The 16,186-nt window shown below is 41.2% G+C and overlaps 1 protein-coding gene across 1 annotated transcript in view; it reads right to left on the bottom strand.

The window, feature by feature from the left end:
* Window positions 1-16,186, bottom strand: part of plod2 (procollagen-lysine, 2-oxoglutarate 5-dioxygenase 2) — a 146,688-nt gene that overhangs the window by 84,196 nt on the left and 46,306 nt on the right. The window contains exon 2 of the mRNA XM_060922536.1: window positions 4,086-4,177. Within this exon, the coding sequence (XP_060778519.1) occupies window positions 4,086-4,177 (92 nt within the window). The remainder of the gene's footprint in view (window positions 1-4,085; window positions 4,178-16,186) is intronic.

Here is a 16,186-nt window from a genome sequence, read left to right as displayed (position 1 = left end):
ACATGAATACAGCCACAAATATTTTGCGTTCTGATGAAGAATCAAGTCATTTGCACATTTTGTTAGTAGCTGAAATTATGGCTGTGAGACTGTTCCTCTGTTTTGCCCTCTAGTGGCATAAACTCATGCAGATACAAATCTTCAGTTAATGTTCACTTCAAACATCAGAATGGGAACAATTGTGATCTCAAAGTGTGACTTTCACTGTGGCATGGGTGTTGGTTTAAGCCAGATGGTTTGAGTTTTTCAGAAACTGCTAATCTCCTGGGGTTTGTTTTCACACACAACAGTCCCTAGAGTTTACATAGAATGGTGAGAAAAACAAAAAAAACACTGAGTGAGCGACAGTTCTGTGGGTGGAAACAAACAGCTTGTTGATAAGAGAGGTCAGAGGAAAATGGCCAGATTGGGTCGAGCTTTTTTTGCCAGGAAGGTAACTCATAGCAACTCGTAACAACCGTAGTGAGCAGAAAAGCATCTCAGCATTCAACAGCAGAACACCAAATTGGGTTCCACTCCTGCAGCCAAGAACAGGGATATTAGAATCAAGAACAAATTCCTGTTAAAGTGTCCAGTGAGTGTATAAGGTCATATGTTTTAATCCCATCTTCTGCACACTGTCAGAAATAGGGGTACAGTATGAGCCAATTTCTGTACCTCTAGGTACAATATACACTAATATGCATATACCTTGGACCTCAAGGTAACTATTGGCCCTTTTCCACTACCCTTTTTCAGCTCACTTCAGCTCGCTTCAGCTCACTTCAGCCCGACACAGCTCGCGTTTCGACTACCAAAAACCAGCACGACTCAGCTCGTTTCAGCCCTGCTTAGCCCCTAAAACTCGCACCGTTTTGGAGTGGGGCTGAAGCGAGCCAAACCGTGCCGACTGAGGTTGGGGGCGTGAGCAGACACTCCCCTGTGCACTGATTGGTGAGGAGGCGTGTCCTCACATGCCCACACACGCCCCGCGAGCGCGCTGGGATCTGTAAACACCGCAAACCCGGAAGGAGAAGAATTATGAATTACGAGAATTTCTGAAGCCTTATGCGCCTCGCCTCATCTATACGCTCTTGCCAGTATTTGTTGGCGTTGTCGGTGACAACAAGCCACAGCACCAAGACCAGCAACACTAATGACTCCATGTCCTCCATGTTTATTGTTTACTATCCGGGTCGTGAGACTACCGCTTAAAAGCTCACTGAATCAGTGACTTAATACAGAGCATCGTGGACGAGTTCGCGGAGCGCAAGGCTCGTCGTATGCCCTTCAAATAATGCGCGCAGTAGGCTATTGATGTTTTATTATGAGCCATGTACAGTATGTCGCCTAATGTTTTTTTGTTTCTGAGTTACATGTTCGTTTGAAGGACTTAATGTACAAAATAACATAGTTGCACCCCGTAGTGTTGAAATTGGTAAACACAGTGCATTCAGTGAGGTTTGCACCGCCCTCCTTTTATTTCTGACTCTTCCTGTCACTGTTGCAACCTCTGAGCGCTCATTCGTATGCCCTTCAAATAATGTGCGCAGTATAGGCTATTGATGTTTTATTATGAGCCATGTACAGTATCCTAATGTTTTTTGTTTCTGAGTTACATGTTCGTTTGAAGGACTAGATGTACTAAATAACATAGTTGCACCCGGTAGTGTTGAAATTGGTAAACACCGCAGTTGCGGACATTTTGTAGCCTAAAATGATGTTATGATAAGCTTTAATAAAGGGCCCGGTCATTTGCCCCGCCCCCGGCCCGGCTCTGACTTGTTCCGCCACTGTCACTGATGTCACTGTTTGCGCTGCTTAACGACATCACGTGACGTCCACCCACTTTCACTAACTCCACCCAATGTGTCCACCCACTTCCAGCCAGCACGGTTCAGCGCGGTTGTAGTCGAAATGCAACTCCAACAGCCCCACTCAGCTCGACTCAGCTCGACTCGGCACGGCACGGCTCAGCCGCGTTTGTAGTGGAAAAGCGGCATATGTGTACCTTTTTAGGGCCAAAAAGGCACATACATGTTCCTAAGTGGTATATAAAATGTACAGATGAATACCTTAGAAAGTATTGCCTCAGTGACAAGCCATTGTACTGTGAAAGGTACCATACATCCATCCATCCATTATTCATAACCGCTTATCCTGTTCTACAGGGTCGCAGACAAGCTGGAGCCTATCCCAGCTAACTATGGGCGAGAGATGGGGTACACCCTGGACAAGTCACCAGGTCATCGCAGGGCTGACACAGAGACAAACAACCATTCACACTCACATTCACACCTATGGTCAATTTAGAGCCACCAATTACCCTAACCTGCATGTCTTTGGACTGTGGGGGACATTGGAGCACCTGGAGGAAACCCACGCAGACATAGGGAGAACATGCAAACTCCACACAGAAAGGCCCCCTGTCAGCCACTGGGCTCAAATCCAGAACCTTCTTGCTGTGAGGTGACAGTGCTAACCACTACACGACCATGCTGCCTTGCTGAAAGGTACAATAATAAGAACACCTCCAGGGTCATCACCCTCAGCACAGGCTCCCCTCAGGGCTGTGTTCTGAGCCCTCTGCTGTTCACACTGATGACACACAACTGTGTCCCCAGGGCTACCAGCAACCACATTGTGAAGTTTGCGGATGACACAACAGTGGTGGGCCTCATCAGGGACGATAACGACCTGGCCTATAGAGAGGAGGTGGAGCAGTTGGTGGGCTGGTGCAGGGAAAACAACCTGATCCTGAACGTGGACAAAACTAAAGAGATCATTGTTGACTTCAGGAAAAACCAACCCAGCCACGCTCCACTTCTCCTCAACAACACAGCCGTGGAGGTGGTCAATAGCACCAAGTTCCTGGGGGTGCATATAACAGACAACTTCACCTGGTCTGTGAACACTGCGTCACTGGTTAAGAATGCACAGCAATGTCTGCACTTCCTGCGTAGGATGAGAAGAGCCCACCTGCCCCCGCCCATCCTCACTACATTCTACAGAAATACCATAGAGAGTGTTCTAACTAGTTGCATCTCTGTATGGTGTGGAGGCTGCAGTGCCTCTGACTGGAAGAATGTGAGGAGAGTGGTGAGGACAGCAGAGAAAATCATTGGGACTTCTCTTCCCTCCATTCAGGACATCGCACTTAAGCACTCCATATCCTGAGCTAGAAACATCATCAGTGACCCCTCACACCCTCATTATGGACTGTTCTCCCCTCTGGCCTCTGGAAAGAGGTTCTGCAGCATTAGGTGCAGGACCACCAGGTTCTGTAACAGCTTTTTCCCCCAGGCCACCAGACTGCTGAACTCCAAACCCAAACTCTAAACTTCTATTTATAACTTGAACATTCAAAATTCCACAGGTCACTTTATAATATTGCACTTTATAATATTGCACTTTATAATATTTCTGCTGCTGCATAATTTAATTTATTACTCTTCATATTTATTTCTGTGCTGAGCCAATTTGCAACGAAATTCCGTTTGGTGTACACTTGTTGCATACTGAATGACAATAAAGGTTGTCTAAGTCTAGTATACTTAATTTTCTAAGAGTGTATTATGCATAAAAACACTATAGACAAACTAAATCTTATTTCACTGTTTCTTCACTGAAACCATTCTTTCAGTTTTCTTATTGGCAATGAAGATCCTCATGTGCTGTGGTCAGGAGTAAAGAGAGAACTGTTTGGTCTGATTCCATAAATGGCAGCATTTAAGCAATACACCGAAGCAAATCCAGCTGAATCCAAGCTCTGAGTCTTCAAACACAATTTGCATGTTATATTCAGAAACATTGCATTAAAACTCATGACCCATTTAGTCTTGACAGACCTGGTCATGATTCCCAACTGAAACATTTTAGATACTTTTTTTTTCTTTTAATCCAAAGTCTTAAATACAAAGCAGCTGTTTGCATCAAACTAAATAAACCAAATCATAGAAGCAGGACTGCAGATTATGAACCCAGACATTCATAATGCTACCAATGCCTTTCAGCCAAAGAATTCAGACTAAATCGAGGTCAGTGCTTTAGGAGAAACAGATTTGGCAATGAGTAACTGGTGAAACATTTATAACAATGATTCTTACCTTTACGGAATATTTGAAGTAATTTGCAGACTGCATGAAGCGGAGAAAGCCATCAGTTTCTTGTGTAGCGACAGTGATGACAAGGAGTTTTTCTGGAAGAAGAGAATTTTAGAACTTAAAGAAAAAAAATGTACAGGGTCACGTTCAATTGTATCAAATATATCCAGACAGATCAAATCCCAATCGCATCAGGGCACTTTTTAAAGTCCTTTTGGAAATGTGGTACAATTATAATATGTAGTAGTAATTCAAAAATAATTTTGACATACAGTTTGAATTGTGCATTAAACGACAGTGAAGATTTATAACAAAATATTTTTAACCGTCAGCTAGTACATACTGTATGTTTATTCTCTTGGTCTTTATATAGACTCCTTCTACAGTGTCTTGCAAAAGTATTCATCCCCCCTGGTGTTTGCCCTGTTTTGTCGCCTTACAAGCTGGGATTAAAATGGATTTTTTGGGGGGGTTATCATCATTTGATTTACACAATATGCCTACCACTTTAAAGGTGAAAATTGATGTTTTATTGTGATACAAATAATAATTAAGATGAATAAACAGAAATCTGGAGTGTGCATAGGTTTTCACCCCCACAAAGTCAATACTTTGTAGAGCCACCTTTTGCTGCAATTGCAGCTGCAAGTCTTTTGGCGTATGTCTCTATTAGCTTAGCACATTAGCCACTGGGATTTTTGCCCATTCCTCAAGGCAAAACTGCTCCAAATCCTTCAAGTTAGATAGGTTGCATTGGTGTACAGCAATCTTCAAGTTATGCCACAGATTCCCAATTGGATTGAGGTCTGGGCTTTGATTAGGACAGTCCAAGACAATTGTTTCCCTTTAAACCACTCCAGTGTAGCTTTAGCAGTATGTTTAGGGTCATTGTCCTGCTAGAATGTGAACCTTCATCCCAGTCTCAACCCTCTGGCTGACTCAAACAGGTTTTCCTCCAGAATTGCCCTGTATTTAGTGCCATCCATCTTTCCTTCAGTCCTGACCAGCTTTCTTGTCCCTGCAGATGAAAAATATCCCCACAGCATGATGCTGCCACCACCATGCTTCACTGTAGGAATGGTGTTCTCAGGGTGTTGGGTTTGTGCCACACGTGGCCTTTCCCATAATGACCAAAAAGATCAATTTTAGTCTCATTTGACTAGATATTCTTCTTCCATGTGTTTGGGGAGTCTGCTACATGCTGTTGGGCAAACTCCAAATGTGTTTTCTTAAGCAATGACTTTTCTGGCCACTCTTCCATAAAGCCCCACTCTGTGGAGTGTACGGCTTAAAGTGGTCCTATGGACAGATATTCCCATCTCCACTGTGGATCTTTGCAGCTCCTTCAGTGTTATCTTTGGTGTCTTTGTTGCATCTCTGATTAAAGCCCTCCTTGCCTGGTCTGTGAGTTTTGGTGGGCGGGGCCTTCTCTTGTCAGGTTTGTAGTAGTGATATATCCTTTCCATTTTGCTGTAATGGATTTAATGGTGCTCCCTGGGATATTCAAAGTTTGGGATTTTTTTTATAATCCAATGCTGATCTATACTTCTCCACAACTTTGTCTCTGACCTGTTTGGAGGCTCCTTGGTTTTCATGTTGCTTGCTCAGCAGTGTTGCAGAGTCAGGGTCCTTCCAGAACAGGTTGATTCATACAGATATCATGTGACAGATCATGTGACACTTTGATTGCACACAGGTGGAGTTTAATCAATTAATTATGTGACTCATGAAGTGAATTGGTTGGACCAGCTCTTATTGAGGGGTTTCATATGAAAGGGGGTGAATACCTATGCACACTCCAGATTTTTTTTTCCATCTTAATTATTGTTTGTGGCAGAATAAAACCACAATTTGTACCTTTAAAGTTGTAGCCATGTTGTGTAAATCAAATGGTGTGAACCCCCCAAAAATCAATTTTAATTCCATCTTGTAATGTGACATAACAGGGCAAACACCAAGGGGGATGAATACTTTTGCAAGATACTGTATATCTCTTGACGCTCCCTCACTCATCTTATGAGTAGCCCATATTGCCTTTCTTCTCACCCTTGAGAAATGAACACATGATATCCACCAGAAATCTGATACCTTTTTCGCAAAAATGGATGCATCTTTAAGATTACATTTTAAAAAAATATGAATTTTTATATCACATTACAGGTATTTAGCAGATGCTCTTATCCAGAGTGATGTGCAATATACCCAGAGCAGCCTGTGGGTTAGATGCCTTATTCAAGGGCACTTCAGCCAATCTTACTGGTCCAGAGACTCAAACCAGCAACCTTTTAGTCCCAAAACTGCTTCTTTAACCATTAGGCCATGGCTTCCCATAGCCCATGGACAGCCCATGGATATTTTAGATTCAAACGCTACTCAGATCATTTACTACAGTATTATTGTACTGATTGTTAAACAACAATATGGCTTGAGTTTTGATGTCATTATTAAAATGGGTCTCATCCATTATTCACCATAGATGTTCCCCTAACTGAAAACTGTAATTGTAATAATTACCTCACCATCTTTGTTGGAGGAGGTTATGTTTTCATTTCCATTTGTTTGTCTGTTCCCAATGTAACTCGAAAAAGTAGTGAATGGATTTTGATGAAATTTTGAGGAAAGGTGAGCCATGGGCCAAGGAACCATTGATTAGATTTTGATCCAAATCCAGATATGTATGTCGATCCAGGTTCCAGATGTGTATATGGATCCAGTACTTTTTTGTCTGTTCCCAATGTAACTCAAAAAAGTAGTGAACGGATTCTGATGAAATTTAATGTACAGCTTTAGTATTATCCTACGTTCAAGTAATTTGATTTTGATCTTGTTCCAAATCCAGATTTTGGATCCGAATCAATTTTTCAGGATAGTAAACATCTGGATGTTCTAACATGTGGCTTGGCAGAGGTATGCACTCTACTGAGTGCCCTTGTAGTTGTCACTGCAATTATTACTCTTATGAGTATTGTGACATCTGTAACCAGACAAGTGTAGCAAAACATGTATAGTGCACTATGTAAAACATCAGTCAAACCAAAGCCCGTTCCTTTTGAGAGCCACTTCACCATAATGGCATGTATGTTGTCTTTTGGCCACAGTATGGAATAAAAAAAGGGTCTCAAGTTACTCAAAACCAAAATGCAACCAAACCTCAAACCTATGTCAACACTATGAGAATTGGTTGAAGAAGTGTGTTTCCTCATCTTAAATGGATAAACACAGAGAAGATTTTTAATCACTATAATTAGGGGTCCAAGCACAAAAGGTACTAGACCGCATTTTCTCCCAGTAAGAAAACGGGCTTATTGATTAATTCTCATTTCTTATTTCTCAAGAAATGAGAAGAGGTGCTATTACTATCACTCAATGCTAGGAGTGGCTACCAGAAGTAATAAAAGTATCTAAATGCTTTACTCAAGCAAAAGTGAAATTACTCATCATCTCAATAAATATCCTGGAAGTACATGTTCTGTAGAAATTCTAATCATTATTTCTCAATCAGCCATAACATTATGACCACTGACAGGTGAAGTGAATAACATTGCCTACTTTCTACATACAAGACTTTCAAACATCACGAGGCTGACATTTCTACATGGCTTCAAGGATCTGATCGATATTCCTAATAAATCTAAAGTTTAACTGATGAGAATAAGACACTATACATAGCACTGTAATCAATCTGCTGCTACATATCCATCCATCCATTATCTCTAGCCGCTTTATCCTGTTCTACAGGGTTGCAGGCAAGCTGGAGCCTATCCCAGCTGACTATGGGTGAGAGGCGGGGTACACCCTGGACAAGTCACCAGGTCATCGCAGGGCTGACACACAGAGACAAACAACCATTCACACTCACATTCACACCTACGGTCAATTTAGAGCCACCAATGAGCCTAACCTGCATGTCTTTGGACTGTGGGGGAAAACGGAGCACCCGGAGGAAACCCACGCAGACACGGGGAGAACATGCAAACTCTGCACAGAAAGGCCCTCGCCAACCACTGGGCTTGAACCCAGAACCTTCTTGCTGTGAGGCGACAGTGCTAACCACTACCGTGCCGCCCCTTCTGCTACATATATTTTGTATTTTTCACAGCAGTTTGTATTGAGACAGTTAGCAATTAGCATTCACATTGTATAGTCACTGTTATTACCATGTTAGAGAGCCTTAGCTAACATTTTCCCACATTCCTTTGTTCCAAGGCGGAAGAGAATCTAATTTACTGTCTGGAGCTAAAGTCAGGGATTTCAGGTCGATGTCTTTGTCTTTTATGAAAGTTTCTTTCACTTTTATGCTCATGTTTCAAGTAAATTTAAGAGTTTATAGTTTTTTTACTTTTATACGAGTGAAGAATTTCAAGCAGCATGTCAGCTTTTACCAGATGATTTATTTATATGAGTAGTTGCACAGTAATGTGTGTGTGTGGGGGGGGGGGGGGGGGGAGAAAAAAGAGCAATTTTACCACCTCTTTTCCAGACGTAGAATTAGTCAAAGTGGAGCCTTTTGGTTAGAGCTAGTTATTAGCCTCAGGAGTCAGGCAGACATGGTCTAACTGATGGGTTTTATTTTGACTACATTTTAGATGCTTACAACAAGATGGGGGCGGCACGGTGGTGTAGTGGTTAGCGCTGTCACCTCACAGCAAGAAGGTCCGGGTTCGAGCCCCGGGGCCGGCGAGGGCCTTTCTGTGCGGAGTTTGCATGTTCTCCCTGTGTCTGCGTGGGTTTCCTCCGGGTGCTCCGGTTTCCCCCACAGTCCAAAGACATGCAGGTTAGGTTAACTGGTGACTCTAAATTGACCGTAGGTGTGAATGTGAGTGTGAATGGTTGTCTGTGTCTATGTGTCAGCCCTGTGATGACCTGGCGACTTGTCCAGGGTGTACCCCGCCTTTCGCCCGTAGTCAGCTGGGATAGGCTCCAGCTTGCCTGCGACCCTGTAGAAGGATAAAGCGGCTTGAGATAATGAGATGAGATGAGACAACAAGATGGAGTATACACCGATCAGCTATACCAGGGATTTTCAAAGTGTAGGGCGCGCCTCCCCTAGGGGGCGCCAGAGGTCTTCGGGGGGGGGGTGCAACGTGAGGAAAAATAATCCAGAATAAGTTACTATTGCAGACATTTAGCGAACTTCAGCTAGCCTTTGCCAGAGACAAAATGGATCGATTTTTAGTACCTAAAGCTACAGTGAGTGAGGAGACAGAGTCTGGGCCAAGCAAAAAAAGAAGGAAGTATGACCACGATTATTTAAAGTTTGGATTTTCATGGACTGGATCTGAAGATGCTCCACTGCCACAGTGTGTTGTCTGCCAAGAGGTGCTAGCTAACGATGCTATGAGATGTTTAAAATGTGTAAAACAAGATTTTTTTTTTTAAAAAGCACAGATGTTTAAAATGTGTAAAAAAAAGATATTTTAAAAAAGCACAGATGTTTAAAATGTGTAAAAAAAAGAGGTTTTAAAAAAGCTCATATGTTTAAAATGTGTAAAAAAAGAGGTTTTAAAAAAGCTCATATGTTTTAAACATGTAAAAAAAAGATGTTTTCCAAAAGCACAGATGTTTAAAATGTGTAAAAGAAAAAAATAAACTGTTGTTTATTTGCACTCTGAGGGGGGGCTGACGCTCCCACACTTTGAAAACCCCTTTGCTATACCATTATGGCCACTGACAGGTGAAGGGAATAACATTGATTATCTCATTACAGTGGCAGTTGTCAAGGGGTGGGATATATTAGGCAGCAAGAGAACAGTCAGTGCTCGAAGTTGATGTGTTGAAAGCAGGAAAAATGGGCAACTGGTGAAAAAGTTCATGCTGACACCTTTCTGTTTTAGCCAGCATTAACTTTTTCAGCAGTTTGTGCTACAGTAGCTCTTCTGCGGGATTGGACCATATGGGCTAGCCTTCATGCTCAGTGTGAATCAATGAGCCTTTGACATCCATGGCCCTGTCACCGGTTCACTCGTTGCCCTTCTTTGGACCACTTTTGTTTGGTACTAACCACTGCAGACCAGGAACACCCCACAAGATTTGCTATTTTGGACATGTTCAGACCCAGTTATCTCGCCATCACTGTTTGGCCCTTGTCAAAGTCACTCAGATCCTTACACTTGCACATTTTTCCTGCTTCCAACACATCAACTTCAAGGACTGACCATTCTTTTGCTGCCTAATATATCCTACCCCTTGACAGGTACCACTGTAATGAGATAATCAATGTTTTCACGTCACCTGTCAGTGAATGGTATAGCTGATCAGTGTATACTCCATCTTGGAGTAAGCATCTAAAATGTAGTCAAAATAAAACCCATTAGTTAGACCATGTCTGCCTGACTCCTGAGGCTAATAACTAGCTCTAACCAAAAGGTTTCACTTTGATTAATTCTGTGGCTGGAAATGTGGTGGTAAAATTTCTCTTTCTTTCTTCTTTTTTTTTCTTTTTTTGTACTCGCGTTACTCTGCAACTACTCATATAAATAAATCACTTGGTAAAAGCTGACATGCTGGTTGAAATTCTTCACTCATATTAAAGGAAAAAAGCTATAAACTCTTAAATTTACTTGAAACATGAGCATAAAAGTGCAAGAAACTTTCATAAAAGACAAAGCCGTCTTCCTGAAATCCCGGAATTTAGCTCCAGACAGTAAAGTAGGTTCTCTTCCACCTTCGAACAAAGGAATGTTGGGAAAAATTAGCTAAGTCTCTCTAACGTGTTAGCTAGCATAGTAATAATAGTGACTATACAATGTTAATGCTAATTGCTAACTACCTCAATACAAACTGTTGTGAAAAATACAAAATATATGTAGCAGCAGATTGATTATAGTGCTAGGTATAATGTCTTATTCTTATTCACATCAGTTGAACTTTAGATTCATTAGGAATTTCGATCAGATCCTTGAAGCTGTGTAGAAATGTTGGCTTAGTGATGTTTAAAAGTGTTGTATGTCGAAAGTAGGCACATTTATTTTGAAATACAGTGAATAAAAGTTCCTGGCGACTTGTCCAGGGTGTACCCCGCCTTTCACCCGTAGTCAGCTGGGATAGGCTCCAGCTTGCCTGCGACCCTGTAGAACAGGATAAAATGGCTATAGATAATGAGATGAGATGAGATGAGATGAGATGAATAAAAGTTAAAAATATTGGATGAAAGAACAAGTACAGATACTGAAAGCCAGACTTAAATCATACCATGTTATTTCCCACCGTTGATGGTACTACAAGTGATACACCACTTGGACATTCGAGAAACCAGACTGTTTAAAATCGAAATAGATTTTGGTCCAAAGAGATTTAGCCAAATACAATACAGTAACTTGACTCTGATGCTTCTCCAGTTCCACTGTTTTGTTATGGTTCTACAGAGATTTCTTGATTGTCCAATCACCACAACAAAGTCCTTCCTGCACCATTCATGGCACATTTGGCGGTGCCAAGCTCCATTCCATAGCCTTCAGCCTCTCACCTACAACCCCAATTCCAAAAAAGTTGGGACAAAGTACAAACTGTAAATAAAAACGGAATGCAATAATTTACAAATCTCAAAAACTGATATTGTATTCACAATAGAACATAGACAACATATCAAATGTCGAAAGTGAGACATTTTGAAATTTCATGCCAAATATTGGCTCATTTGGAATTTCATGATAGCAACACATCTCAAAAAAGTTGGGACAGGGCAATAAGAGGCTGGAAAAGTTAAAGGTACAAAAAAGGAACAGCTGGAGGACCAAATTGCAACTCATTAGGTCAATTGGCAATAGGTCATTAACATGACTGGGTATAAAAAGAGCATCTTGGAGTGGCAGCGGCTCTCAGAAGTAAAGATGGGAAAAGGATCACCAATCCCCCTAATTCTGCGCCGACAAATAGTGGAGCAATATCAGAAATGAGTTCGACAGTGTAAAATTGCAAAGAGTTTGAACATATCATCTACAGTGCATAATATCATCAAAAGATTCAGAGAATCTGGAAGAATCTCTGTGCGTAAGGGTCAAGGCCGGAAAACCATACTGGGTGCCCATGATCTTCGGGCCCTTAGACGGCACTGCATCACATACAGGCAACACAGGTATTGGAAATCACAAAATGGGCTCAGGAATATTTCCAGAGAACATTATCTGTGAACACAATTTACCGTGCCATCCGCCGTTGCCAGTTAAAACTCTATAGTTCAAAGAAGAAGCCGTATCTAAACGTGATCCAGAAGCGCAGACGTCTTCTCTGGGCCAAGGCTCATTTAAAATGGACTGTGGCAAAGTGGAAAACTGTTCTGTGGTCAGATGAATCAAAATTTGAAGTTCTTTATGGAAATCAGGGATGCCGTGTCATTCGGACTAAAGAGGAGAAGGATGACCCAAATTGTTATCAGCACTCAGTTCAGAAGCCTGCATCTCTGATGGTATGGGGTTGCATTAGTGCGTGTGGCATGGGCAGCTTACACATCTGGAAAGACACCATCAATGCTGAAAGGTATATCCAGGTTCTAGAGCAACATATGCTCCCATCCAGACGACGTCTCTTTCAGGGAAGACCTTGCATTTTCCAACATGACAATGCCAAACCACATACTGCATCAATTACAGCATCATGGCTGCGTAGAAGAAGGGTCCGGGTACTGAACTGGCCAGCCTGCAGTCCAGATCTTTCACCCATAGAAAACATTTGGCGCATCATAAAACGGAAGATACGACAAAAAAGATCTAAGACAGTTGAGCAACTAGAATCCTACATTAGACAAGAATGGGTTAACATTCCTATCCCTAAACTTGAGCAACTTGTCTCCTCAGTCCCCAGATGTTTACAGACTGTTGTAAAGAGAAAAGGGGATGTCTCACAGTGGGAAACATGGCCTTGTCCCAACTTTTTTGAGATGTGTTGTTGTCATGAAATTTAAAATCACCTAATTTTTCTCTTTAAATGATACATTTTCTCAGTTTAAACATTTGATATGTCATCTATGTTCTATTCTGAATAAAATATGGAATTTTGAAACTTCCACATCATTGCATTCCATTTTTATTTACAATTTGTACTTTGTCCCAACTTTTTTGGAACCAGGGTTGTACATTGCATAGCTAGAGTTACAGTGGGGGGTCTAATCCTCTGACAGTTTGACTCCCCACTCACATCTCTATTGGAGCATGCACCTTGCCAGGTGGTGGTAGGCACCATTTTTATGATGTTCTTTGGTATGACCCGACCATGAGTAGATCTCCCGATCAAGAGGCGAACACGCTAACCACTAGGCCACTCACCGGTAATTAGCACAACATGGTCTGGCAAAACTGGGCTTACTTGTTCATATCTATTTTTAGTCTTAAATAAAAATTCTTAAATAAAATCCATGTCAAACATACACCATTAATGCTGTACTCCTACCACTTCATGCCTGTGTATTGTATGAACCAGTTCTGGTACATTTATGATTTTTGGTAAATATCTTTATCCAGACCAACTTAGAACCGAAAGTATTAATGTAATTACATTTAACTCAGTTATACAACTGAGCAGTTGAGGATTAAGAACCTTGCTCAAGGCCTCAGCAGTGGCATTTTGGTGGTGCTGGGATTTGAACTCACAACCTTCCGATCAATAGTCTACATACTAATGTCATTTTTTTCTCTATTACAGCTTGGATAACTTTCTTGTTGACTCTTTGACCTTCTTACATCAGTCACAGGGAATGTGTCTCATAACCCTACTGGGGGGATAAATCAGGTTGGACAGGAAACCATTGTGAAAGAATATTTCACTGTGCTGTGCTCTTTGAAATAAGTGATACCAGGCTCAATCAGTGACTTTAAAACATTTTTTTAATCATATTGTCCATTGTAATCAAAGTCGAGACACTAATTTGTGTCACATATTTAAAGGTGACATACCCATTTTCCACAAGTTGACACAATTCCCTGAGGTCTTAATGAAATGTCTGTGAGATGCTCTGGTCAAAATACTACAAGAATAAAGCACCACAGCTCCCTTTTCACCCCGTCTAAACAGCCCTGTTCAAAATGGTTGATTTGAGGAATGGCCTGTTTCTTTAAATGAGCCACTGCTCACCCCACCCCGTCTTATTCCAGCCAATCAGGTAGCACTCTTATCATGAATATTCATTCACAAAGGTAGTTCTCAAGCCATGAGTGGAAATACTTAGATGAGTAGGCAGCATAATTCTCATGAGCTCCATAGAAAGGGGAGACATATCTCTACGACTTATTGAAGTGCATGTTTTCTGAAAAATGAAGCCCTGAAGAAACTGACTGGGTGCCTTATGTCAGAGTTTGTAGGTTGGGAGGCTCCAGATAGCCAAATGTACAGTATGTACACAAGCTGAAAAAGCGAGTTTTTCATATGTTCCCATTAAAGACAAGTGTCTTCCCAAAGTACTCCACAATAAAATCAAGTCAAACAGAAACAAATTAAACAAGTGTTGCCAGGCAAAATAAACCTTGCCCGGTAGCACTTATGATGAATATGAAGGATGATATCGCGAAAAAAAAAAATTTTGGACCTTTTTGGTGACCTTGACCTTGATTTTGACCTTGTGTGTAGAACACACCATACTGCTCCTGCCTCTATATGAAGCAGTAGCCAACAAATATTTGACCTTGATCAGATGACCCCCAAAGTGTCAGAAGTTCTATTTGAGACCAATGCCTATCTATCCTGAAAGTTTCATGAAGATTGGTCCAGCTATTTTCCCGTAACATAATTAACAAAAAAACAAAGAAGCAAACAAACAAACGAAACCCCACTGAAAATAATACATCGCCCCCTGGTGGACTCCATCCCAGCCGAGGTAACAAGAAGGGCACTTTGCAGTGTGCATACCTCCGACTAGCCACATATTTTAATATCCTGATATTTGCCAATATGAAAAATTGATACGGATCCAAAATCTGGATCCTGCTCTGGATGAACATTAAAATCAAATCAGATGAACCGAGGATAATACTAAAGCTGTATGCCAAATTTCATCAGAATCCATACTTTTTGAGTTACACTAGGAACAGACAAAAACTCCTGGATCCACATACAGTACATATCCAGCTTTGCATCAAAAGCTAATCCATTATTCCTTGGCCCATGGCCTCCAAATTTCATCAAAATCTGTTCACTACATTTTGAGTTACATTGGGAACAGAAAAAACAAACAAATGGAGGCAAAAGCATAACCTCCTCCAACAAAGTTGGTGGAGGTAATTACAAAATAAGATGAACTCATTTGATGAATGAATGAAGCAATAGAAAGCATTAAAAGACAAACAACTCATCAATGGTGTATTCCCTTTAAGGAAAAGTGCTTCCTGAAGACATGTGAATGAATGCTTTAATTTTAAGAAAAAGCTAAGCTATTGCATAGTCTCCAAGGTGTAACTGAACACACAAGGTCACCTACACGTATAAACCTCACAGAATATCTCTTGGGGTAGAATGGCCACAGAGGAGGTTATAGCATGGTGCCATTTGAAAATGAGACCGTCAATGACGGCGTAGCTCACTCCAGCCCCATCTAGTTCAGAAGGAACGATCTAAAGTGGGCCACCTTGCGCAATAAATGTTGCTAGCTGTATACATTATATACAAGCTATATATAGAAGCGATATCCACCCTAGGAATACCGATCTATTTGCCAAAAAGAATTAAAAATGGCAAGGAGAAGAAGCAATTTTTGTTGAACTGCTCATTAAGGCTTAATTAGTCCATAACTTCATTAATAATTGTAATTAAGGAAATCTGGGTAGAAGTTATATGCACTTTAGGTACCCCTACCTTCATACCAGAAAGAATCAAAATTGGTGAAGAATTGACGGAGAAGAAGTGATTTATGTCAAAACTGCTCATTAGGGATTGATTAATTACTCCATATCTTCATTATTAATTGCAATTATGCAAATTTTCGTAGAGGCTACATGCACCCCAGGCAGACCTGCCTTACTGAGAAAAATAATAAAAATCAGTGAAGAATTGAGAGAGAAGAAGCAATTCTTGTGAAATGTGGATGACGCCGGACAGACGAAAGACAACACATGATGGCATAAACTCATCACCTGTCAGCGGGATGCACTAACAAGTAATAAAAACTTAAATGCAATTCC

The sequence above is a fragment of the Neoarius graeffei genome, chromosome 5, assembly GCF_027579695.1.
Source record: "Neoarius graeffei isolate fNeoGra1 chromosome 5, fNeoGra1.pri, whole genome shotgun sequence".
Taxonomy (NCBI): Eukaryota; Metazoa; Chordata; class Actinopteri; order Siluriformes; family Ariidae; genus Neoarius; species Neoarius graeffei.
This window is presented reverse-complemented; position numbering and strand designations above follow the sequence as displayed.